The sequence below is a fragment of the Coccinella septempunctata genome, chromosome 7 (assembly GCF_907165205.1).
Source record: "Coccinella septempunctata chromosome 7, icCocSept1.1, whole genome shotgun sequence".
Taxonomy (NCBI): Eukaryota; Metazoa; Arthropoda; class Insecta; order Coleoptera; family Coccinellidae; genus Coccinella; species Coccinella septempunctata.
The window spans coordinates 5,875,808-5,895,805 of NC_058195.1; the positions used below are offsets into that span (position 1 = coordinate 5,875,808).

At 35.4% G+C, this 19,998-nt stretch overlaps 3 protein-coding genes across 3 annotated transcripts; 1 reads left to right on the forward strand and 2 right to left on the reverse strand.

The window, feature by feature from the left end:
• Positions 1–76: 76 nt before the first annotated feature.
• Positions 77–5,902, forward strand: LOC123317158. The gene is made up of 7 exons (XM_044903546.1): positions 77–185; positions 247–475; positions 980–1,132; positions 1,185–2,291; positions 2,915–3,256; positions 3,431–3,841; positions 3,897–5,902. Exons 1-7 carry the CDS (start codon positions 183–185, stop codon positions 5,831–5,833), a joined length of 4,182 nt encoding a protein of 1,393 aa, XP_044759481.1. The 5' UTR covers positions 77–182; the 3' UTR covers positions 5,834–5,902.
• Positions 5,903–6,568: 666 nt separating this feature from the next.
• Positions 6,569–11,635, reverse strand: LOC123317887. The gene is made up of 5 exons (XM_044904496.1): positions 11,530–11,635; positions 10,464–10,695; positions 10,165–10,407; positions 7,242–7,463; positions 6,569–6,794 (listed from the first exon to the last, which is right to left on the reverse strand). Exons 1-5 carry the CDS (start codon positions 11,542–11,544, stop codon positions 6,727–6,729), a joined length of 780 nt encoding a protein of 259 aa, XP_044760431.1. The 5' UTR covers positions 11,545–11,635; the 3' UTR covers positions 6,569–6,726.
• A 1,625-nt stretch (positions 11,636–13,260) lies between these two features.
• Positions 13,261–15,595, reverse strand: LOC123317024 (keratin-associated protein 19-2-like). Its single transcript, XM_044903371.1, has 3 exons — positions 15,442–15,595; positions 13,674–13,944; positions 13,261–13,613 (listed from the first exon to the last, which is right to left on the reverse strand). Exons 1-3 carry the CDS (start codon positions 15,451–15,453, stop codon positions 13,342–13,344), a joined length of 555 nt encoding a protein of 184 aa, XP_044759306.1. The 5' UTR covers positions 15,454–15,595; the 3' UTR covers positions 13,261–13,341.
• Positions 15,596–19,998: the final 4,403 nt, after the last annotated feature.

Sequence of the window (19,998 nt, forward strand, 5' to 3'; positions counted from 1 at the left end):
TACATGTTTATATAACTGAAAAGTAGATCATAATAATAATAATATTTAAATCCTTTCCATTCATTCCATCATTTTAGAAAATTTTGCTGACTTGCATTCAGTATTTTGGTTTCATTTGTTCCCATGTACGGAACAGTTTGGATTATATTTATATCGAACGATGTGCTTGTTGAAATAAAATTATGGTAAGAAATAAATATAGGTGATGAGCCTCCATGATACTGATGGTTTGCATGGAATTTTCAGAAGCTTGTACCTGTGATTGTTTTTTTATTCGTAATTATCGAAGTACGTACACAAATTGATGTGATAGAAGTCGATAACAATGTAGATCTCAATGGAAACGATGAAGGGACGGAATTTTTAGAAAATACTCCAATTGACTTTGATGTGATCGATGAGATCGCTGAAGATTTGCCTTTGGTGGACAATTTTCTCCAACAAAAATTCTCTGAGGATTCGGATCACGATTATGGTGAGTAACTTCAAGTGGAATAAAGGATTGTTTGTCTCTCGTATTCCATATACAGGACTGAGATAAAGTATATGAATCTAAGTAAAAATTTCTAAAACGAAAAGCAAGATATTTATGGAATTTTTCAGGCCAGCAGAATCACGCATCTGATGCCATACTTTCTGTTACTAGTGACCCTCCAAATTTTTATGGAATACCCTGTATATTTTTAATATTAAAAAGCGGCCTTTATATAGTGTCATTTTTAGTAAGACCTAAGGAAATTCAAACTCCCAATACAAATTATCAAATTTGTTCTTCCCAAACTCCTATACTTTGAAATGTTCGATAGAAGCTCAATATTCTTTTCGTCTTGCTTGATTGAGAAAGTTTTTGGTTGTTATTGTTTACAAAGCTTCCCCACTGAGGTAACCAATGTCTACTGGTAGTATTTCATTTTAATGATTGAATGATACCAGCTTATTCAATTATTATTGCACCATTGAAGAAATTATAAAGTTACAGAACAGCACCAGTTAAGAGAAGCCCATGCAGATCCCACACTGCATAAATGGAAACATAAACGTCCTCTCTTTCACGGACATACCCACACACATATTCACACCATAACACATGGCAATTCACATGACTATGTGACTCCAATCGAAGTTCATCCAGGTAACCTAAAGTAGGAATTTACCATGAATAACTCTATACTTAATTTTTTCAGTTAGTCATCAATTTGGGCATCAATCTCATGTCGTTAATCCCCCAATCAAACAGTTGGATTACGGATTCAAAGCTGACCTTCGACCAGTAAACATCGAAACAAATCATTGGGCAGGAGGTCCCCAACCACATACACATTTATCTTACAACCAGAACTTGCAGTATGGGAGTCAAGCTATCAGCCATCAAACCAGTCAAACATCCAACCAAAATAACCATTTTGGTTCGTTTGGAAAGCCTACTTATACCTCAGATACTTTGAAACCTGGCGTGGTGAACATAAACGGAAACAGCAACACATTCATCCAGTCTGGTGGTACCCATAAACTCATATCGTCCCATAATGGGCAAGTATTTTCTCGAGAGAAAGCTGCATCTCCACCAGTTGGTGAATCATTGGTCGGTATCAGCAAGCCAGTTGAAGAAGATATTTTTTGGCATAATACACCTGAAGGTCCAGAACCCCAATCGATTTCTGCAAACATCCAGAACCCTGTCGTGTATGATACTGATATGAAAAACGTTTTGAATGTTTTAGACGACAGGTCTTATTTTCGTGACAGACCAGAAGTAGAACCTTCGGGTTATGAGAGAACAGCGGAGGTAATAAGGCATGAAAACTCTGACGATCAAGGTGGGTTAAATGTACATGAACAAGAACCAAGGGACCAAACTGGAGGTAACGATGACATGAATCTGAAATCTCCAAATCTGATCCAAATACCCTTCAACAACTACTTCCACTCTTACGATTATGGAAGGAACAGCAGAAATAAAAGATCCACGAAAAATATCAACATGAATTTTCTTTCCGATAACGCTATGCTCTTCAATATATCCAGTTGGAGACTGAAAGAAATAAATTCGAAGTTGGATGACACCCTATCGGATTATAGGCAAGTGGTGGATGAATATCGTAAAAAATTGACTGATAAGAGGGAAGCTCTTTTCACTGATATATTGGACAGCATGATCGGCCAGTTCCAGACGAAAAATTACCAAGACTCGAATAAAATGGAGAAAAGAGGGAAAAGATCAGCTACCATTACCAAATTGCTTAATAATCCGGATGTTAGACTAGATGTTCCAAAAACTTTGGATAACATTGGTGAGTATCAATCTCGTTCTTTAGATTCTGACATAATGCTCACGCATATTCATGAAGAAATATACTCTCTGAGCATTCACTAATCTACTATGGTAAAACAGCATCATAACTGAGATAAAAATGAAACAGTTATATGGCATTAGGCCCTCTACATTGAACTTCCTCCTTTCTACTGCCTCTAGTCTGTATTTTGTATTCCTTCATGATGTTTCCGATGTATTGGCGAAAATCAGCACACTCTTGTATGGATATATACATCCAGATCCAAGATCTGTATTATCTTTGGCATTAAGGAAAACATCTGCTTCATCCTACATTTCTAGTAAACGCCAAAACCATCACTTTACTTTCATCTTTATACAGGAGAATCATGTAGGGTCTACAATGCTTAAGTTTTTCCCTGATACAGATTCTGGAGACCTTAATCTCCTAATACTTGCACTTTTCCTAGAAAATTATTGCCCCTAACTCATAGTTTGAGTCTGATTTTTGAATAATGATGATGACTAACCTGGCTCAGAGTTCTCTCACTGTAAGGATTTTCTCTTGATTCCAGCAAATTCCTTTTTGTGTGTCTCATTGAAAATTATCATTCTCATTTTCTGAGCTTCAATAATTTCTAGGAGTTATCACAAGAAATGCTTTCGAAGACGAGAGATCCCCTATGTACCACGTAAGACAATTTATGGGGTCTACCAAAAACGCTGTCCTCTCTGCCATGAAAATTCCCCCTCAAAACTTGGTAATACCATCGAATTACGAAATAAGGAATATAAACCCCGAGGAGATTGCAGAGGAAGAGGACCATCTGGTGAGTGGTATCAATCCAAAAATCTTATCGCGTTCTAGCTTTCGAAATCCCGAGTCAACTGAGAATTTTGAAGATACGTATCCTAGTGATCCTTATGGAATTGTTGAGACCTTTGCCAGGGTAGGAGGAGCTATAAGAGATAGCGTACGGTCAGGTACGTATAAAACGCTTTCCTGGCTATACTGATTTGATAGTATTTGTTAAACTGATATTAGGAGCCAGCAAATTGTGAAGAACTTTCAACTGAATGACCATAAAAGTATATTTGCTCTTATTATTGTTTCAGCTTCACATTAGTTGGAAGAATGACCATCGATCTATTTTCTAGGTCAAAATACGTTGAACCACATCAGTAACATTGCTCATGACGCCAGAAAAATTTTCCACACAACCAAAAACACCGTTCCAAGGGTCTTACTCCCCTACGCGAAAGCTCCAGTACTACTCACGAGCAGATTCAAGGAGAGCAAGAAGACGCCCCTGAAGAAGGCCATCATCATAAGTCCGAAAGTTTTGGACGTCAAGGATCCTTTAATTGGCGCTCAGAGAAACGATCCTGAATTCGTTTCAATGGGGAATATCATGGATGCTATTGGTCTGACGAAGCCCAATAAGGACAAAATCGATTTGGAAAAAATCGTGGTAAGAATGCCTGGACAAGGAGAAACCAGGGGAATTTACATACCTCCAATTGGAGAAGTGCAATCAGTCAACGGAAAGAGACTTCCCAATTCAAAAGGTAAGCTGAAATCTTTCGTTCAACATTTACAGAATAAAAGTTAATTTTTTTATAGTTGATGCACCATTGCAAAGGAGGAACAAAGAATACTTGGGTCGTATACAGGATAAAGTTGCTTCAACTAACAAAGTAGTGAAAGAAAACATAGAAAAAATGAAGAACGATATTTCAAAAACAATAGACAAAACTAAGAATAAAGTTAAAACTGACATTCTACAAATGAAGGAAAAAACCAATATTCAAAACGTCCCAACTATTTCACAAAGAAGTGATGGTTCAAACCGAAAAGAAGATAAAAATGGGATAAAACATTACACGAAAGAGGAAGAGGATGAAATTATAGATAAGTTCCTTTACAACATTTTCAAAATAGATACGAACAAAAACACGAAAGCTGAACACCTCATTTCTCTGAATAAAAATAAGAAAGACACAAAATACAACGATACATCATCAGTTTTGAAAAGAAATGACCAAGATAAGGAGGGACCACTGTTGAGATTACCAATTGGAGCTTCTATCTCAGACATATCCCCCAACATAACCGAATCCGTTTTAGAAGAAACAATAAAAAATATAACGATGGATATTCTCAAGGAAGAAACTGCTAAGAATTCTATCAAAAAGAACAAAGTAAGGGATAAAATATCCAAATTAAATGCCAGTGAGAAAAAGAAGGCGAATTTCAAGAAAAGACCTAAAATGACCTTGCAATCCCGGTTTGGAGAAGATGATGAAGCAGACTACATAACGACCACACCAAGAAACCCCTCAACACTCAAAAACGAAGAACTCAATGGAAGAGACGAAGAAGAAAGGAAGGTCGATGAATATGTCCTGAATGATGTAGCTGCTCCCATGTTTTCTGATTCCTCGAATGACGAAAAGCTTAAGAGTTCGTGGAAAATTGGTGATGTACTTGAATTAATTGAAGAGCCTTCTGCTGAAGACCCCTCCAATGAGCTCCAAAGTGGGCAGAATGAAGAAGGAAGTGAGAGACCGGTTTTTTCATCTAGAAATTTGTTGTGGATTCCGGAAGATAGCGAGAAACAAGAAGCACCCAAAGAGACAAATTCAGATACTCTTGCCGATACTGTTGGTTTGAATTTACCTCCTCAATTGATGACACCCTTCATGTCAAGGGCTTCAAATACTAATGTTGAGGAAATTTTCAGGAGTACAGATGAAGATGAAGGAAATGCAGCATTTCCTGACTCAAAGACGATAAATGAAAATGATGCCCAAGAAAATAGCGACGGAGGAGAAATACTAGGGTTGAACCTTCCCCCAGAACTCTTGAAACCCTTTATGGCTAGAGATTCTAATGCGGATATCGACAAAACATTCACCAGCGATGAAAACAACGAACATAACGTGTGGAGTGATAATGACGAAATGGAAAATTTCCTCCCACTGCTCATGATGCCCCACAGAACAACGAAATCGGTGAAGAAAACATTGGACGAATTCTTAAAGAAAGAAAACGAAACTAGGCAACAAATACTGAACGTTCAGGAAAATCGATTAAAGCATTCAAGACCACTGGAAATCCAAGAACAGCCTCGAAGATTCCCAGAACCTATCAGGGAACAGTGGTACATAATTCCTCCTTCAGAAATGTTGAGGAAAATGTTCAAAAATTGCGAAAGGAAACAATGTTACAAGCTGGAATCTCACGCAACAAATAATGAGGACAGAGTGAGACATGAAGATCCTATGATATGTCTGTATATGTCTGAAAATGTTTCTGTTCTTCCTCGATATCCAGGATATTCACAATATCTGAACAAAATGGAGATAGATCATGCAAGAAATGGTGTTGGAGAGGCTAGAACTTCAATGGATGTCAGTGAAGCTCTACGAAAGCCTTTCATGGGCTTAGGTAATGCTGAAAATATCAAGAAGTTTTACGACGAGTATAATAAAAACCAAGATCAGGACGAAGATTTATTTGGATCCGAGGAAGGACTTTCGTTATTCCACGATGATTAAAATATGTGATAGGAGCAGAGGAATTCAATAAATTTTATACTTTATTATAAATAAATACTTACTTTTTCATTATTGCATTACTCAATGTTACATCTTCAAGAAGAGCAACTCTTTAAGTAATAAATATGTCAATAATATGGACCTCAGTGCAACCGCTCGGTCTTGACGAATTTTTAAGTGAACCCATCTTTTTTGGATTTTTCGAAGAGGAAGCAGCATTGCCTGACAGACCGAATATTTGAGAAAAATGCACCTTATTCCATTATTGTTCCATCTAAGTTTAGGGAAAATCAAAGATTTGCCTCTTCTATTCATAACATCATCAATAGCCCTGACATAATTAGAAGAAGTGAAAATTTCAAGGTTTCATATTCCTGTTGAAAAGCAAAATGCTGGGAACAATATCATCGACTCTACGAAAAATAATCTAGGTTATTATAGTATCAAAACAGAAACATTGACTTGCTTCATTACCATTAGTGCAATAGCTTCTTATTTTCAGAATGAAATGAATCATCGCAGATAAGAGGATTACTTATTATTGCAGCCAAATTCTTGAGTAATTTAAATCTTACTATATCATTGGATAATCTTATTTCAGGTCATTCCTGAATTAACGTCAACGTAGTTGTATTTCCCGTAAATTGAATCAAACAATGAATAAAAATCTGTAGTTATAAATAAACTTTATTGGGATCATTAAGAATAATAACAAGGTAATTTGTAGTCGCAAACAGTGAGTCACTGTAATGAAGCATTTAATTATGCCTTCGGAAGTAACCGAACATTTTTCAATTACATCCATTGAATCAAGTATACACGGTGGCAGTTTAGACAGTAGGTACCCTCGACTTTTTCTCAACCATTTAGAGAATTATCCACAGATGGCTGGTTCAGTAGCCTCTGTTTATTGAATATTGCGATAATTTGTTGTAATAACTATTCTGGTTGTAATATAAACCTGAAACAAGAATACGGATATAAGAAACTGGAAGAAACTTTTATTAATTGTTTCATTGAAACTGAATTTTTCATGGCAAGAAGTCGAGTACTTTTTGAATGTTTATAAAAATTCATGCCTTTTCCCTAAAAATTTCAATATTCTTCAAGGAATAAACCAATATATGAGAATTTCAATATCCCTCTGAAAGGGCACTCAGAATTCTTTATTCCCGATGATTTTTTGACAATATCGAGTACTCAGAAGTGAAATTCAACATTGTAGGATCCGAAAAACAACCTACTTCTTCCAACACCCCCAATCAGGAGCCAAAAACATGGCTCAAGGGTTCTACGATGAGCTCATCGAGTCCCTCTCCTATCTGTCTGAAGATGTTCGAGGGGTTCAGAAACGAAACGTCGAAAACGTACGAGCCTAAATTTGGATTGGAGGCCACTAAATACTGACCGGGTCTAGGTCTTCCTGGCCTTCCTCCGTTGCTGTAGGCATCTGGAACGGGATCATAATTAGTGTTAACAGGGGTGGCTGTTTCATCGTTGTAAATTATGTCGTCGGGGTCACTTGGGGTTGTGACCTGGGGCACATTTTGGACTGCCGGAGGGGAGCCTGAAGATGGCGGCCTGTTGAAGAAGTTACCGAAACTGCTGAATATTCCCTGGGGGAAAAATCCTGTGGGAAAATTTGGTTGGATGTTGTATAGTTGTACCACAGTTGCAATGGTAGGTGTAAGAAAAGCTTTGAGTGAATTGGTGTTAAAAGGATTAGTTAAAAAGCCATGGTGAAGTTGAAGTTTCTCCTTGTTTAGATCACACGTGGTCTATCAAATCAATTGGTACGAAAATTATAGTTAAGTGTGATTTGAAATTATAACAGCATGAAGTTTACCCTACAAGCTTAATCCAACCAAGAAAATAGTAATCCTATTCAGCAGAAATAAAAGGAATCTTCCAGCTATAAAATGTATCTCTCTACATAGAGACATCAAAGTGTCTGACTGGTCATATTTTCAAAACGGTTACCTATTTTTATCTGAAAAAGAGGTTCGAATATGTTTAATGACTCAGACTATTGATTAGCATATACACCATGCTTCAGAATTCGGATATTACTTAAAAAAAATGAAATATACTTGTCCCAAGTCACCCACCGATTTGGGAGGCTTGGGACACAAGTTAAAATCCATTGATTTCTCAACTCTCAAATGAAATAGGTGACTTGGGACGGTGTATAGTTAAAAAAAATAGAATTTGTGATTATATAGTTGATATTCGGCAAGAAATCAAATGATGAACCCCTATTACAGCGTAAATATATTGCAACTCAAATGTAAAAAAAAACTAAACCAAAACAAGGAAACTTTGATTTCTTTCATTCTTTGGTGATTTCTTTGTGGAAATAACGTATCCTGCGAAAAATCGGTATATTTCCTGCTGCCAATGCGCCGCTTGTATCTATTCGGCATTGTCCCAAGTCACCCTATGAAACAACAAAATAAATGAATGAGATCCGTGTTGCCGTTTGATTTGTAAACAACCTTGTTTCATGACACTAACATCCCAATATCCCACGTATACAAAAAAAAATTACACATGCACAAAGTGAAACACATGTACAAGACACTAGAAAGTATAAGGGACATAAAAAACGCGCTTTTACTCTCCTGAATTCGTTAATTTTTCCGGTCAATTCAAACGCTCTGGTCACGGCAAACTCAACAGGAATTAATTGTTAAACTAACCGAAAAGACGCTACACAATCTTATAAGTTTGTCTCTTCACTCATAAATGGTAAGAAACAAAGAAATCTGAAAGGGGGGTAATTGTCCCAAGTTACAGGACTGTCCCAAGTCACCCGAATCTACCGGTAGTAAGTTTTTGATGAGATGATGAGCTATTAAAGCCTTGATGGCGTGCAGAAAATCTGACTGGTGAAACTGGCGAATGTAACCCAAAAACACTGCAGTGGATGTACGTCATGACCACTAATCACTTAAGGGGTTATGGCCTGGCCTGCAAATGCAACTGATACGATTACGAGAAAAACCCTCCATAAAATACAAAGGCTAGCTTGTGTTTGTACTAGGGCACTGTAGGTCATTGCAATTCTTACACCTCTTCATCTGGTATACAGATGGTTCGAAAAGCACAATGGGGATCCGGAGGGATTAAGGTTAATTTAACCCATGAGGAGTTGAAAGCCATAGCAACGCTTCCAAACACATTATTTTTGGATGTCAACCACCCATCATCAGTCAGAGGAGTCTATCACTATTTTCTTCTCAGTCGACCTACAATCTTCTCAAAAGTGCCACGCTTTAGTTGATAATACGCTATTCGAAGCCGTTTAATCTTGTTATCGCACCTTGCAGGAAATGGGTAGTTAATAATATTAAAAAGAGAATACCAATTCTCACTCAAAAGAGTTGATTTTGTAAATCGACACTTTCTATTAGCTCTATGGAGAGAATAAACCACACCATTAATAAAAAGATGGTAAAAAAATGGTTCCACAAGTTATCGACTCTTGGTTTTCTTGTCAACTGTTATGTTTCACTTGTTAAATTATCCTTTTGAGTCGAGGAATCTCGACTTTCAAACGCACCACTGCTAGAACTTTGGCTGGATGTGAAACTCTGGACCGTCTGTGGTATGATCTGGAGTACTGATCCTATGCCTTCTCCGATGCTTCCTATGCCTTGTGCTACTGGATTGTGGGGTATATTTCCGATGAGGGAACCTATCCCACTCAGAATTGGTCTGTTAGGGTTCAAGGAACCGAAAGGATTGTTCGAGGATTCGTCGCTTACTAGGGAGAAATACAGTGAGAAAAAGGGAAATTTTTGATTTCCCGTTGGAATGAACAAATTAACATATTATGGGGATGGCTGTGCACACCAGAAGATAAATTAATAAATCAATCAATCAGGAGTACTTCGGTGTGGTATTTAATTGTGGTTTTGTGGTTTTTGACTTAAATAAATTAAATACCACACCGAAGTACTCCTGATTGATTTATTTATTGAATTAACATATTTTATTGCATTCTGGAAGAGACTTTTTAAGGCTTTTGAATTGATTCATGGTGGAAAGTGAAGAATATTCGATGGTATGTATCAAAATCGTTTTTTTTTGAAAAAAACTAGACTTTTTATAGGTACCAGCCACAAAAGTTGAACTATAGACCTATTCTTCATATGATTTGAGAGTACCAAAAGATGTTGTGTGAAATAAAGGCTAACATTGCTGATAATAATAAAAGAAATTGATTTTTAACATGACGAATTAGAAATTACTAATTGAAATTGATACAATACAAGTTTCAATATGTGTAGCGGTACTAAAAAGGTGATTTTATGGACATGAAAGGTTACCTGCTTGACTTTGTGATTGGGTCTGACTTATCCCATTTCCAAATTGAGGAATGCTTGGAATATTACTGATCAAACCCCCTTGGGGTTTATTGAACAGCGATCCCAACAAACCACTACCACCACCCAACAAGTTGTGGGAACCCAAGAGTCCACCTCCTTGAGAGTGAGATCCAAGTAGACCTTGCTGATGGTTATTGCCCCCTTGGAAATGGGACCCCAGAAGTCCCTGGTGGTTATTTCCACCTTGAAGCAGAAATAGTCAACAACGAAGTTTTTGAGGGCATCTGGAAAAAACTAACCTCCTGTGCCGCCACTACAATCGATGTTGTAATTGTAGTTGTAGCTTATGTCGTACTGCTGGATGTTCCAGTCTAGAAATGTGCGGCCCTGATGATGTCCTTTTTTGGGCCTATTCTTGAAGACACAAGGTCTTCTTCTATTGCCACCAGCTCGGCGGCTTTCCAAGCTATCATAGTACGATTGGGAGAAGACAATGTTGACCAGAAAACTGAACGAAATTACAGTTATTAGCTGAAAATCCAGAGAATTATTTCAGCGAAAAGAATAATGAAATCAGGGCTAACTTAATTTCGAGCAAGCAAGCATAACACTACATTGAGCTTCTCAGACCCCTTCCAGAAAAAATCCTGGCTACGTCCATGTCTATATGAAATATTCTATACAAAGATTATAATCTTTGATTCTATACTTTAAGTTTGATGCATCAAAAATATTGACATGAGAAAAAGGAAAGGCAACTTTTATAGATCATTGAATATTAATATGTATCACTATGTTAAAAGTATCAAGAGGGGGTATTGAATGCTTTACCTTTAATAAAAAATTTGCCTATAAACCAACATTAAAATTAACAATGACTTTTGAACCTCTACTTCAAATCTTATTTTCAGTCACTCACCGAATTTTATAAAATCTCTAAATAGCTTCTATCCTTTTCGAAAAATTTCCAAATAATTGGTAAATATTTAATGTACCTATACCTATTTGACACCAAATAGAAGGTGATATATATATATATATATATATATATATATACTTTCCATTTAATTACACCCTACCAGGCACTCATTTCCCTTTTTCTGAATATAATTTAGCGCTACTGAATAAATTTAAGACCCACGAAAAAAAATCATAATTGAATAATTGTCCTTATAAATTCAATAACTCTCCAAATAGCATTCAATTGAAAACCAGTGATCGTATAATTAGGAAGGAAGTCAAACCTTCAAAATCGTACCATTAATTAAATATCCCATTATAAATTCCTATCTATTGTTTCAAATATTCATGAATGACAGTAACAAAAGTGAGAAGTATTAATAAAATAATAATTAGAAAACGTACCGCTTCGAGATTCATTTTCACAATGTCGTTTGATCGAATTCACAATTTCGTTTTTTTTTTTGCGTGACGCGAAGCGAAAGAAAATAATAAATTGCGTAGATCGAAAGCTGAAATTGAACTGAAATTTGTGGAGAAAAGTGGTCTTGCTACGATTCTTCTCAACAGCCCACTCTATATATCAGAGAGAGTTATCTTGAATTGGAGACTGGATATTAATTATGTAATTTTTGTTGCTTGTATCTAGTTTTATACTAACGCTCATATGCGGATTAGAAGTAAAAGGGAAATTCAGAATAGATTTTCAAAATGAGAAGGCAGTATATTCCTCATTTCTTGATGAAAATCGAACTTGAAATAGTTAATATTGTAAGATGTCAAATTGATGCTTTTTTTTTGTTGGAGTGATGCTGAAAATACGAATTATATTTTTATATGAACGAGGAGAAAAAGGCTCACAATCTTTATTAGGTGTTTCAGATTTTTATTCGCATCCATTTCGAAATGAAAGTTATCCTTACTGAAGTATGAAGTAGTCGCCAATATGAAGAAATTTGTCTTCATCTCATATAGTTGGAATCCATTTAAAATAGCGCCTTTCTAGCTCTAGCAGTGCCTCTTGTTATAATTGCAACAAAATAGCAGTTTTTGATTCACTTAATTGGTGTTCATACAGTACGAAAGCTGAGTGTTTGAAACTATGGAACTGCTTTTCAGTCTCGAATAATGAAAAAAATAACAAAGCCTTTGAGAACTGTTCAAGGATTAATTTTCGATTGACTTCTTGAGTATCTGCAACGAATTTTTTTAAATCTTCGAGCACGAAAAACATCTGATCAAATCAGTGCATTTTTTGTGGCAGAATATATGCGTAACCTTATTTATATCACAATTACATCGATTAGATAATCAGAATTCATTGTCTGCTAATCTGGAAAACTGTGGGATGCTGCCAAAATTGTTCGTAGGTGTTGCCCTACTTGCGAATCTTGTCTAGTCACTTTCACTTTCGCCAAATGAATTTCCACTGACTTCACGGGTTTATGCGATATACAGAGTGATGAAAAACTATTATTCGTGCCAGAAATGCTTGATAATATGATAATGCGTAAAGAATGGTTCTACATCGGTCAGGTTATGGGAGACTGTGAAGATCTCCCTCATACCAGAGCCAAAAAATTAGTTTTCAGTTATAAGTCGAAAACAAAAGAAGATACGATGCGGTTTTGTCCATTACCCATCTTTTGAAAATCAAGGAAACAGGATACCTATCCATTTTTCGCTAGCTCTTATGGCTACAGAGCTTTCATTCAACCTCATCGAATTTTGCCCACTCTGTACATATTCTAACCATATATAGATGCTTTTCAGGTGACTGTTAAAAGGTGTCTTGTCTTCTTCATAGGAATCATACAGTTTTCACCAGAAACTTCGATTCATCGCATAACTATTGATCGTTCTTTTCGATAAGTTAGGGTTGCCAATCAAACAAATCAACCACCCTCCACAGGTGCATGTCAACACCTCAATTATACGTGAAAAGTTGGGTAATTGAAAATTACTAGCATTTCTGTAAAAGAAGATATGAGTGGGAGTTTAAAATTATCTGAAATCTCTCCTCTATGTGATGATCCTCCTATTTGCAACTTATTGATTTGCAGTTATCAAGAAAAACTTCACAAACAAACTTCTACTGGCAGAACTACCAGCTTGGAAAAATCGAAAAAACTGAGATACTTTTCTGCACAAGTTTTTTATTTACAGCATATAAATAAATAACAAATTAAATACTATGAGAATCACAATGATGTCTTTTTATCGTTTGTAAAAGCCTGATGAGCTTCCTAAGTAGTTGGTGCCGTAGCCAGGTTTATAACCTCCGTAGCCACCAAGTCCTGAGGAGCCATATCCCCCATAACCAGAAGATCCGTAGCCTCCATATCCACCCAGACCAGAGGAACCACCATAACCACCATAACCTCCGAGACCACTGCTGCCATAACCTCCAAGACCACTGCTGCCATATCCGCCGAGACCACTGCTGCCATAACCGTAGTCATAACTGTCATAGCCTCCTAAACCATAACCTAAAAACAACATTTTAATCGAATTTTCTTGGTATCATTCGGGCAATGGTTAATACTCACTCGGGTTGCCTCCGTAGCCACTGTAGCCACCATAACCAGGTCTGTATCCTCCATAACTAGGTCTATAACTTCCTCCATACCCAGAGTAACTGGGAAAACCACCATAGCCTCCATAGCTTCCGTAACCCCTGTAGCCAGTTCCATAATAGTTTGGTCTATATCCGCCGCCATTATAGTAACCACCCCCTCCTCCTACAAGCCCGTAGCCACCAGCTTTAGGGGCTGCATTAGCTACGATGAATATAGAACAAACTATAAGGAAAATCTGGAACTGAAAGAATATGAATGAATAAATAAGTAAATAAAGTTTAATAATGAATTCAATAGTGTGTGCAACCCTTCAAGTTTCATTAGATCTACTGAAGGAGTTATGGGGTTATTTCCGTGATTTGGGATTATTGTAAACACGGTAGAAATAGCCCTATAAATCTCAAAATAAGTTTTGCAATGATTTACATTGTCAACAACATGATTATACCTATATTATGAATAAAAATTCGAAGCAATATCGAACAACGAAATAGAAGTAACAAATAAGTATTTTTTTGTTATACGATGAGTACAGAGTTAACTTGTGAATATTTCCACTGCACTATCGCCAAGGCTTCCGCAAAAACAAGCAAAAAATCATGAAACAATGAACTTCAGATCTTCCCATCCTGATGGGAATTGAAAATTGAGGAATGAAACACACTTTAGAAAAAATTTGCCTGTGTTTGAAAATGAGCAGTTTATATTCGACAAATATTTTGCTCATTGATAGAAATACAAGACATTTTTTTCATATCAATAAATTAAAAATAGCTCAGTATTCTGCAATTAATTAGAACTCTTATTAATACTAATTATGCCCACTGTGCATGATGTATTAATATGCAAAATGAAATACGTATGATGATTCATTTCACTGGTTAGTCTGAATAGCATTGTCCTAACACAAGAGATTTCATGTTCCATTTAATAGGTTTGTCCTTTTAGTGATTCATCATTGTTTACCTATACTCTTTCGTCTGTTTTCCAATTGTATTCAGATCAATACAAATTTCGAAATTTATGTTTTGTTCCATGAATAATTCAAATGAATCGCATTTCAACTCCCAATAGAACTACTCAAAAACTCAGCTGAATAATTTTATTTCATCCATTAGATAAAGGAAAAAAAAGTATATGGACAGTTGAAAAATGGTAATTTTTGATGAATCTAAACGAGGAAATTTCATGGAAATATATTACATATACATAACGTAAGATTCGTTTGAAGTAATATGCTTTAGCATTTGAAGAAGGTTTGGATGTGATTTAAATTTTGATGATAATAAGATCTGTTGTTTCATTGTTCACATAAAAGGGAAGCAATATACCATCAAAATTATTTAGGTATATTTTTCATTGTATTCGAATATAATTGTTAATTGGACATGCTAAATAGGTACCACATGAGTTTAAGAAATAATTTGGAAGTTGGAATTTTGGTATTCTAACGAATTTCAAACTATAGTAGTGTTATTTCTTGAACAGAATCTTCGCAAGTAATGGTGATAAAAGGGCACATTTTTAAGGCACTTCAGAGCTTTGTCCAGTCATGAAATAAAATAAAATAAGCATATATTATCAGAATATAGTGGAAAAATGTTTCTAGAGCTCAACTGGCGTCAATTAGCATACTTAAACCTTGAAAATAAGGACTTTATTTCCAATCAAAAACCATTGTGAAATGGTTGAAATTTCCGCTTCATGGGAACAATTGAAATTGATAAAAATTACTTACGGCAAAGTTCATGATTGTGGGAAAAACTGAACTTGATCTGAAACTGTAATCAACTTTGGTTTCTTAGTGGGACAGCCGGCCAGTTTTATATTTTCCATGATTCTTGGTGGCCTTGCTGAACGTCTCCCACTAAAGAAGATCAAGTACGCTTATTTTCGTTTCGTTAAAAAAGTAAATAAACACGCCCCCCTGATGGTTCTTAACCTTTTGCACCCATTGTGAAAGGATAAACAAAAAAATCAGTTCGAATTTAATCGCAGAGGAAATAGTTTTCGTTTTCCCATTGGACAAAAAAATTTTCTATAAAATTTAGATAAAGTAGTATATTTTAGGATTTGTTTGTAACTACAAACTCAATTTTGCACCAAACCATCACTGGAGTTTGCTTTTACGATATTCGAGGCAGTTCGTAATGAGAAAAGTCAAGTTTCAGAGAAGATTTTCGCAAATCGCTCTAACTCCTGATTGAATTTTAACTTTTTTTGTTTATTTCTAGAGAATCTCCTCCTATAAATCCCCAGACAATAACACTATGTGATAAAGTTGGAAAGAAAATGCTATTTTCACAAAAAATCCAATTTGGACGCCTCAGAATGAAACTCATTTCATTTATACTTTCTTTCAGAGTGTTACTCTCAACAAAACTGAGTTTTTCTTTTTCTTATATCTTATATCCCCTTTTGCACGCCCCTGCTGTTGATTATTTTCGTCACAAAGTATTCCTTGAGGGAATTTTGACCTAAAAAAATCCTCTCAGCATGAAGAACAACTTTGTGAGTTTCTGAACTCTAAGCCAAAAAACCTGAAACTTTTCGCTTCCCTAAATTTACACCCTGTACAACAAGAATAACTTGGGGAAAAATACGTTGCGCCAGTAACGTAAAAGATAAGAAACAATAGTGATATATATCACTGGCCAAAAATTCAACATCGTTTAGGAAAAGTCGAAATTATAGCTAGAATTTCAAGAAAAAAGGGATCTCATAGAACGACAACATTTCCATTGTATTCGGAATGTGACAAAGACATCGCAAGTTGTTGAGCCAGCAGTCCACCCAGAGAATCAAAAAAAAAACTTCATAAGTCCCTTTACTATTCCCAAATTCCTCGCCAAAAAACAGAAATTTCTGGCTGTCCTGCATAAACACCCTGTACAACAAGAAGGGATTAAAAAACAACCCTGTGCTAGTCGTATACAGTCGAGGGATGATACTTTGCATCTTCAAAATCAGCAAACTAATGTCGAAGGTATAACTAGTCAAATTCAGGCAATTTTCAGCTATCTTCATTTGCTGCTTAGTGTAGGTGCTCAATGTTATGGATTTTATTTCATAACTACTGATGTTATTGTCGAAAATGATTCTTGCAACTTAGTATCCCTACTGGTTTACATGAAGTTGATTAATAATTTAAATCAGTTCATTTTTCTGGGGAAAATTCTTGCAAGATAAACTTTTAGTTTAGAATATACGAAAAAAATTCCTGGTGGTATTTGAATATTTTTTTATTTGTATTCCAGTCGAACTCATTCTCTCAAGGCTTTTCAAATTTAAAACTTAATTTTCCCATAATTCTTCTTCGGTGTCATCGTTTCTCATAGTTCAAGATTATCTAGTCATTTTACGATCAACTGCCCAATATACGCCCACTGTCAACTCGGATGTCTCCTAGAATCGCGAAGAATGATACGACTTTTCTCTCGATGGCTAATCGAAGGTCTGAAAGTGAAAAAAAGCACAGTCAACATCCTCTTGGCAATAGCTCAAACATGCCGATAACAATGTTTGCTGCAAGTCAACTGGTTTCTTCACGCCCAAGTTCATTTGGACCGAACGTAAATGAATGAATGGAAGGAACTGTCACGATTGTTATGAAATCTAACTAACTAATTAACGCTTTTTGGGCGAATCCAATTCCGTGGCACTTAAAATAATGAAGAAAAACAGTCAAGTACGAATAGAACTCATGCTCGAAGGATATATCAGGGTCCAGCGGAATCAAGAACTTAAGCATTAAAAAGCAAAAGCAAGTTTCTGAATAATTCATAATTATTATAACTTATTCATGATTGTGTGAGCTTCACAGCATTTTCAAAAAAACATTTAATTTTTTCCGTCCCCCGCTCCACTGATATCTTCTGAAAATCGTTAGGTGATAGAAAAGATTATGCAGAACAAAGCAGAAAATTTTCCTTTACGTCCATGGAAGTATTTCATCAGAAATACAGTTTTACAAAAGGTGACATTTATTTTTGAATAATCCAATCATCAATTGTTCTTTCACAGAGATAGAAAGTAAGATACACCTATTATTCAATCTTCAATAATAATTATTGGACGCAATATTTCTGCTACTTTGAATATCGAAACAGAATTGTCTGAAAATATCAATCAGATAAAATCTGATCCATTTGTTACTCTTCGAGAAAAATAGGAAGAGACTGCAGATAGAGAGGCAAGAGACATAAAGTCTCTTTTCTTGGAGAATGGTATGAATAAAATGCAGAACGAAAATGGTATTTCCAAAAAGAGGTTCCTCTGAATATTTACATACATAGGGATAAATAAAATTTGGAAAAAACTAAAAAAACTGCTCCCTATATACCTTTATTAGTACAACTATTTTTTTCTTATGAATAATTTATATTTACTGTAAGATTTGTACAGTGTGTGAATGAATAGTTGAAAGAAGAAATTTAAGGGGTGATTCCGTGTGTGGGTATTCATAATAATTTTTTTTCAGAAGCCTCTGCTTAGAACCACACCCCCAACAAAATTTTTAGTTCAGGTACTCTAGAAGGAATTCAATTCTCTGGGAAAAGTTGTAGTCAGGTTTCGTTCATTTCAACTTCCAGTACAGAACTTTTACGTGTTCTGCATAGTAGTTGCCGAATTTGTTTCGAATTTTTCAGAGTTATGCTTAGCATGCAGACTATTGTTGCAATTCTTATTAAAAAGGTATATTTCAAGTCTTCTCTACGTTTTTTGCTAAGTACCTCCACATTTTTACAAGGAAGGATTACCCATGTTGTTGTTAACTTTATATAGAGGGTGATACAATACAATACAAGCCAAAATATTCCACTTTATTACGTCGTTTCAACAGATCAGTGGTTTTAGGTCTTCAAACAAATTTTTACTACATTTGGCTTTTTTGAATTATTGAGTTAACAAAACAGATAACAGAAATCGAAGAATATGAGTTTGAAAATTTATTGCATATTGTAAATAATTACTGTTTGTTCGGTTTTAATGCGTGCTAAAGGATGAATCAGAATTAATTGTAATAATAGTTCAGAATCACTTGAAAAATGCATCCTTCCTTGTTTCTTCGTAATTAAAGGCCTCAACGCTGACTCTATAGTGATAATTTCTTATAATTTCAGTGAGAAAAACGTTTCAAATCATAGTTCTAGCATTAATATTACAACTAGTAATGGGTGTGAGATTGTTCATTAGGTACCTACATATAAATCTAAACATACTATTTCAAACGCTCTCAGAAATTCTTATGCCATGAAAAAATATATATTCTTCTCATTTAAATATAAAATTTAGTGGATGAGTTGCGTAGACATAATGAAAGCGTCTCAAATTAAACTCTTTTTGATTCATTACATAGTGATAATCTCAATTGATTATTATCTTTCTTTTTTTATGTGATAGATTTTCATTATTTTCTCAGTTCCCTTTTCATAAGATAGTTAAATTCTGATTTCTGGAAAAATAATGAAAAACATCCCTCCAAGCTTTCTAGCAATAACTTATGTTTTTCAGTTCAGTTTGCGAAAGCCATATTCTATAATTAAATGGATTTTTGCGGGACTTTTGGCTGGCGCTGTATATGAATGTGTTATGTTGGAAAAACCCAACGTTTTTGATTTATGTACTGCTTGCTCTGAATGAAGAAATCGGCCCTGGACAATGGCTATAATATAACATTCTGGACTCTCACGCAGACTTATCTTTTGGAATTAACGGATTTCGCAATAACTCCAGTTTGAGAAGAATTAATTCATTCGTGTGTCACTTCATTTGTGTCCTTGGTATTATAACGATGTGAAATTCGCAAAGATTCATGTTTCTTCGATTTAGGATTCGTCAGAATGAAATGAAAATGAAAATAGCTGGAGTTCAAATAGAAAATACCTATGTGCTTTTTCCATTGTCTATCCAACGACGGATTTTTTGAACCCTGTGTATTATTTGCATGAAAAAACATAAGGGAACATTTTCCGAACTATATGTATCGAAATAAGTTATTTTATAACGTTATATGAAACGCGATCTCGAGAATTGTATCGTGTTTTTCACCATCTTCTACAATTTTTTTAAAATATACGCCGGCCTCTGAGACTTTTCAACCCCGTATCGCAAATAATGTACTATTCTTCCTCTTGAACATGGTGCTAATGGATGATTCCCACGAATCCCTAGAAAATAGCTACATCTATATTTCTACGACCATTTTTTCGATTGAAATTCGGGTCACGTGATCATAATCAGTGTTCTAGAGCTAGAGTACCCTCACCCTCTCAAAGAGGGTTCGGTTCAGAGT

Coding starts and splice junctions, on each gene's coding strand:
- LOC123317158 (XM_044903546.1), top strand. Junction 476..979: donor GGATTCGGATCACGATTATG/GTGAGTAACTTC, acceptor ATAAAGTTACAG/AACAGCACCAGTTAAGAGAA. Junction 3,842..3,896: donor GAGACTTCCCAATTCAAAAG/GTAAGCTGAAAT, acceptor ATTTTTTTATAG/TTGATGCACCATTGCAAAGG.
- LOC123317887 (XM_044904496.1), bottom strand. Junction 7,464..10,164: donor CCAATCACAAAGTCAAGCAG/GTAACCTTTCAT, acceptor ATTTTCCCACAG/GATTTTTCCCCCAGGGAATA. Junction 6,795..7,241: donor GCCAGGAAGACCTAGACCCG/GTCAGTATTTAG, acceptor TTCTTGTTTCAG/GTTTATATTACAACCAGAAT.
- LOC123317024 (XM_044903371.1), bottom strand. Junction 13,614..13,673: donor TGGCTACGGAGGCAACCCGA/GTGAGTATTAAC, acceptor TGTTGTTTTTAG/GTTATGGTTTAGGAGGCTAT.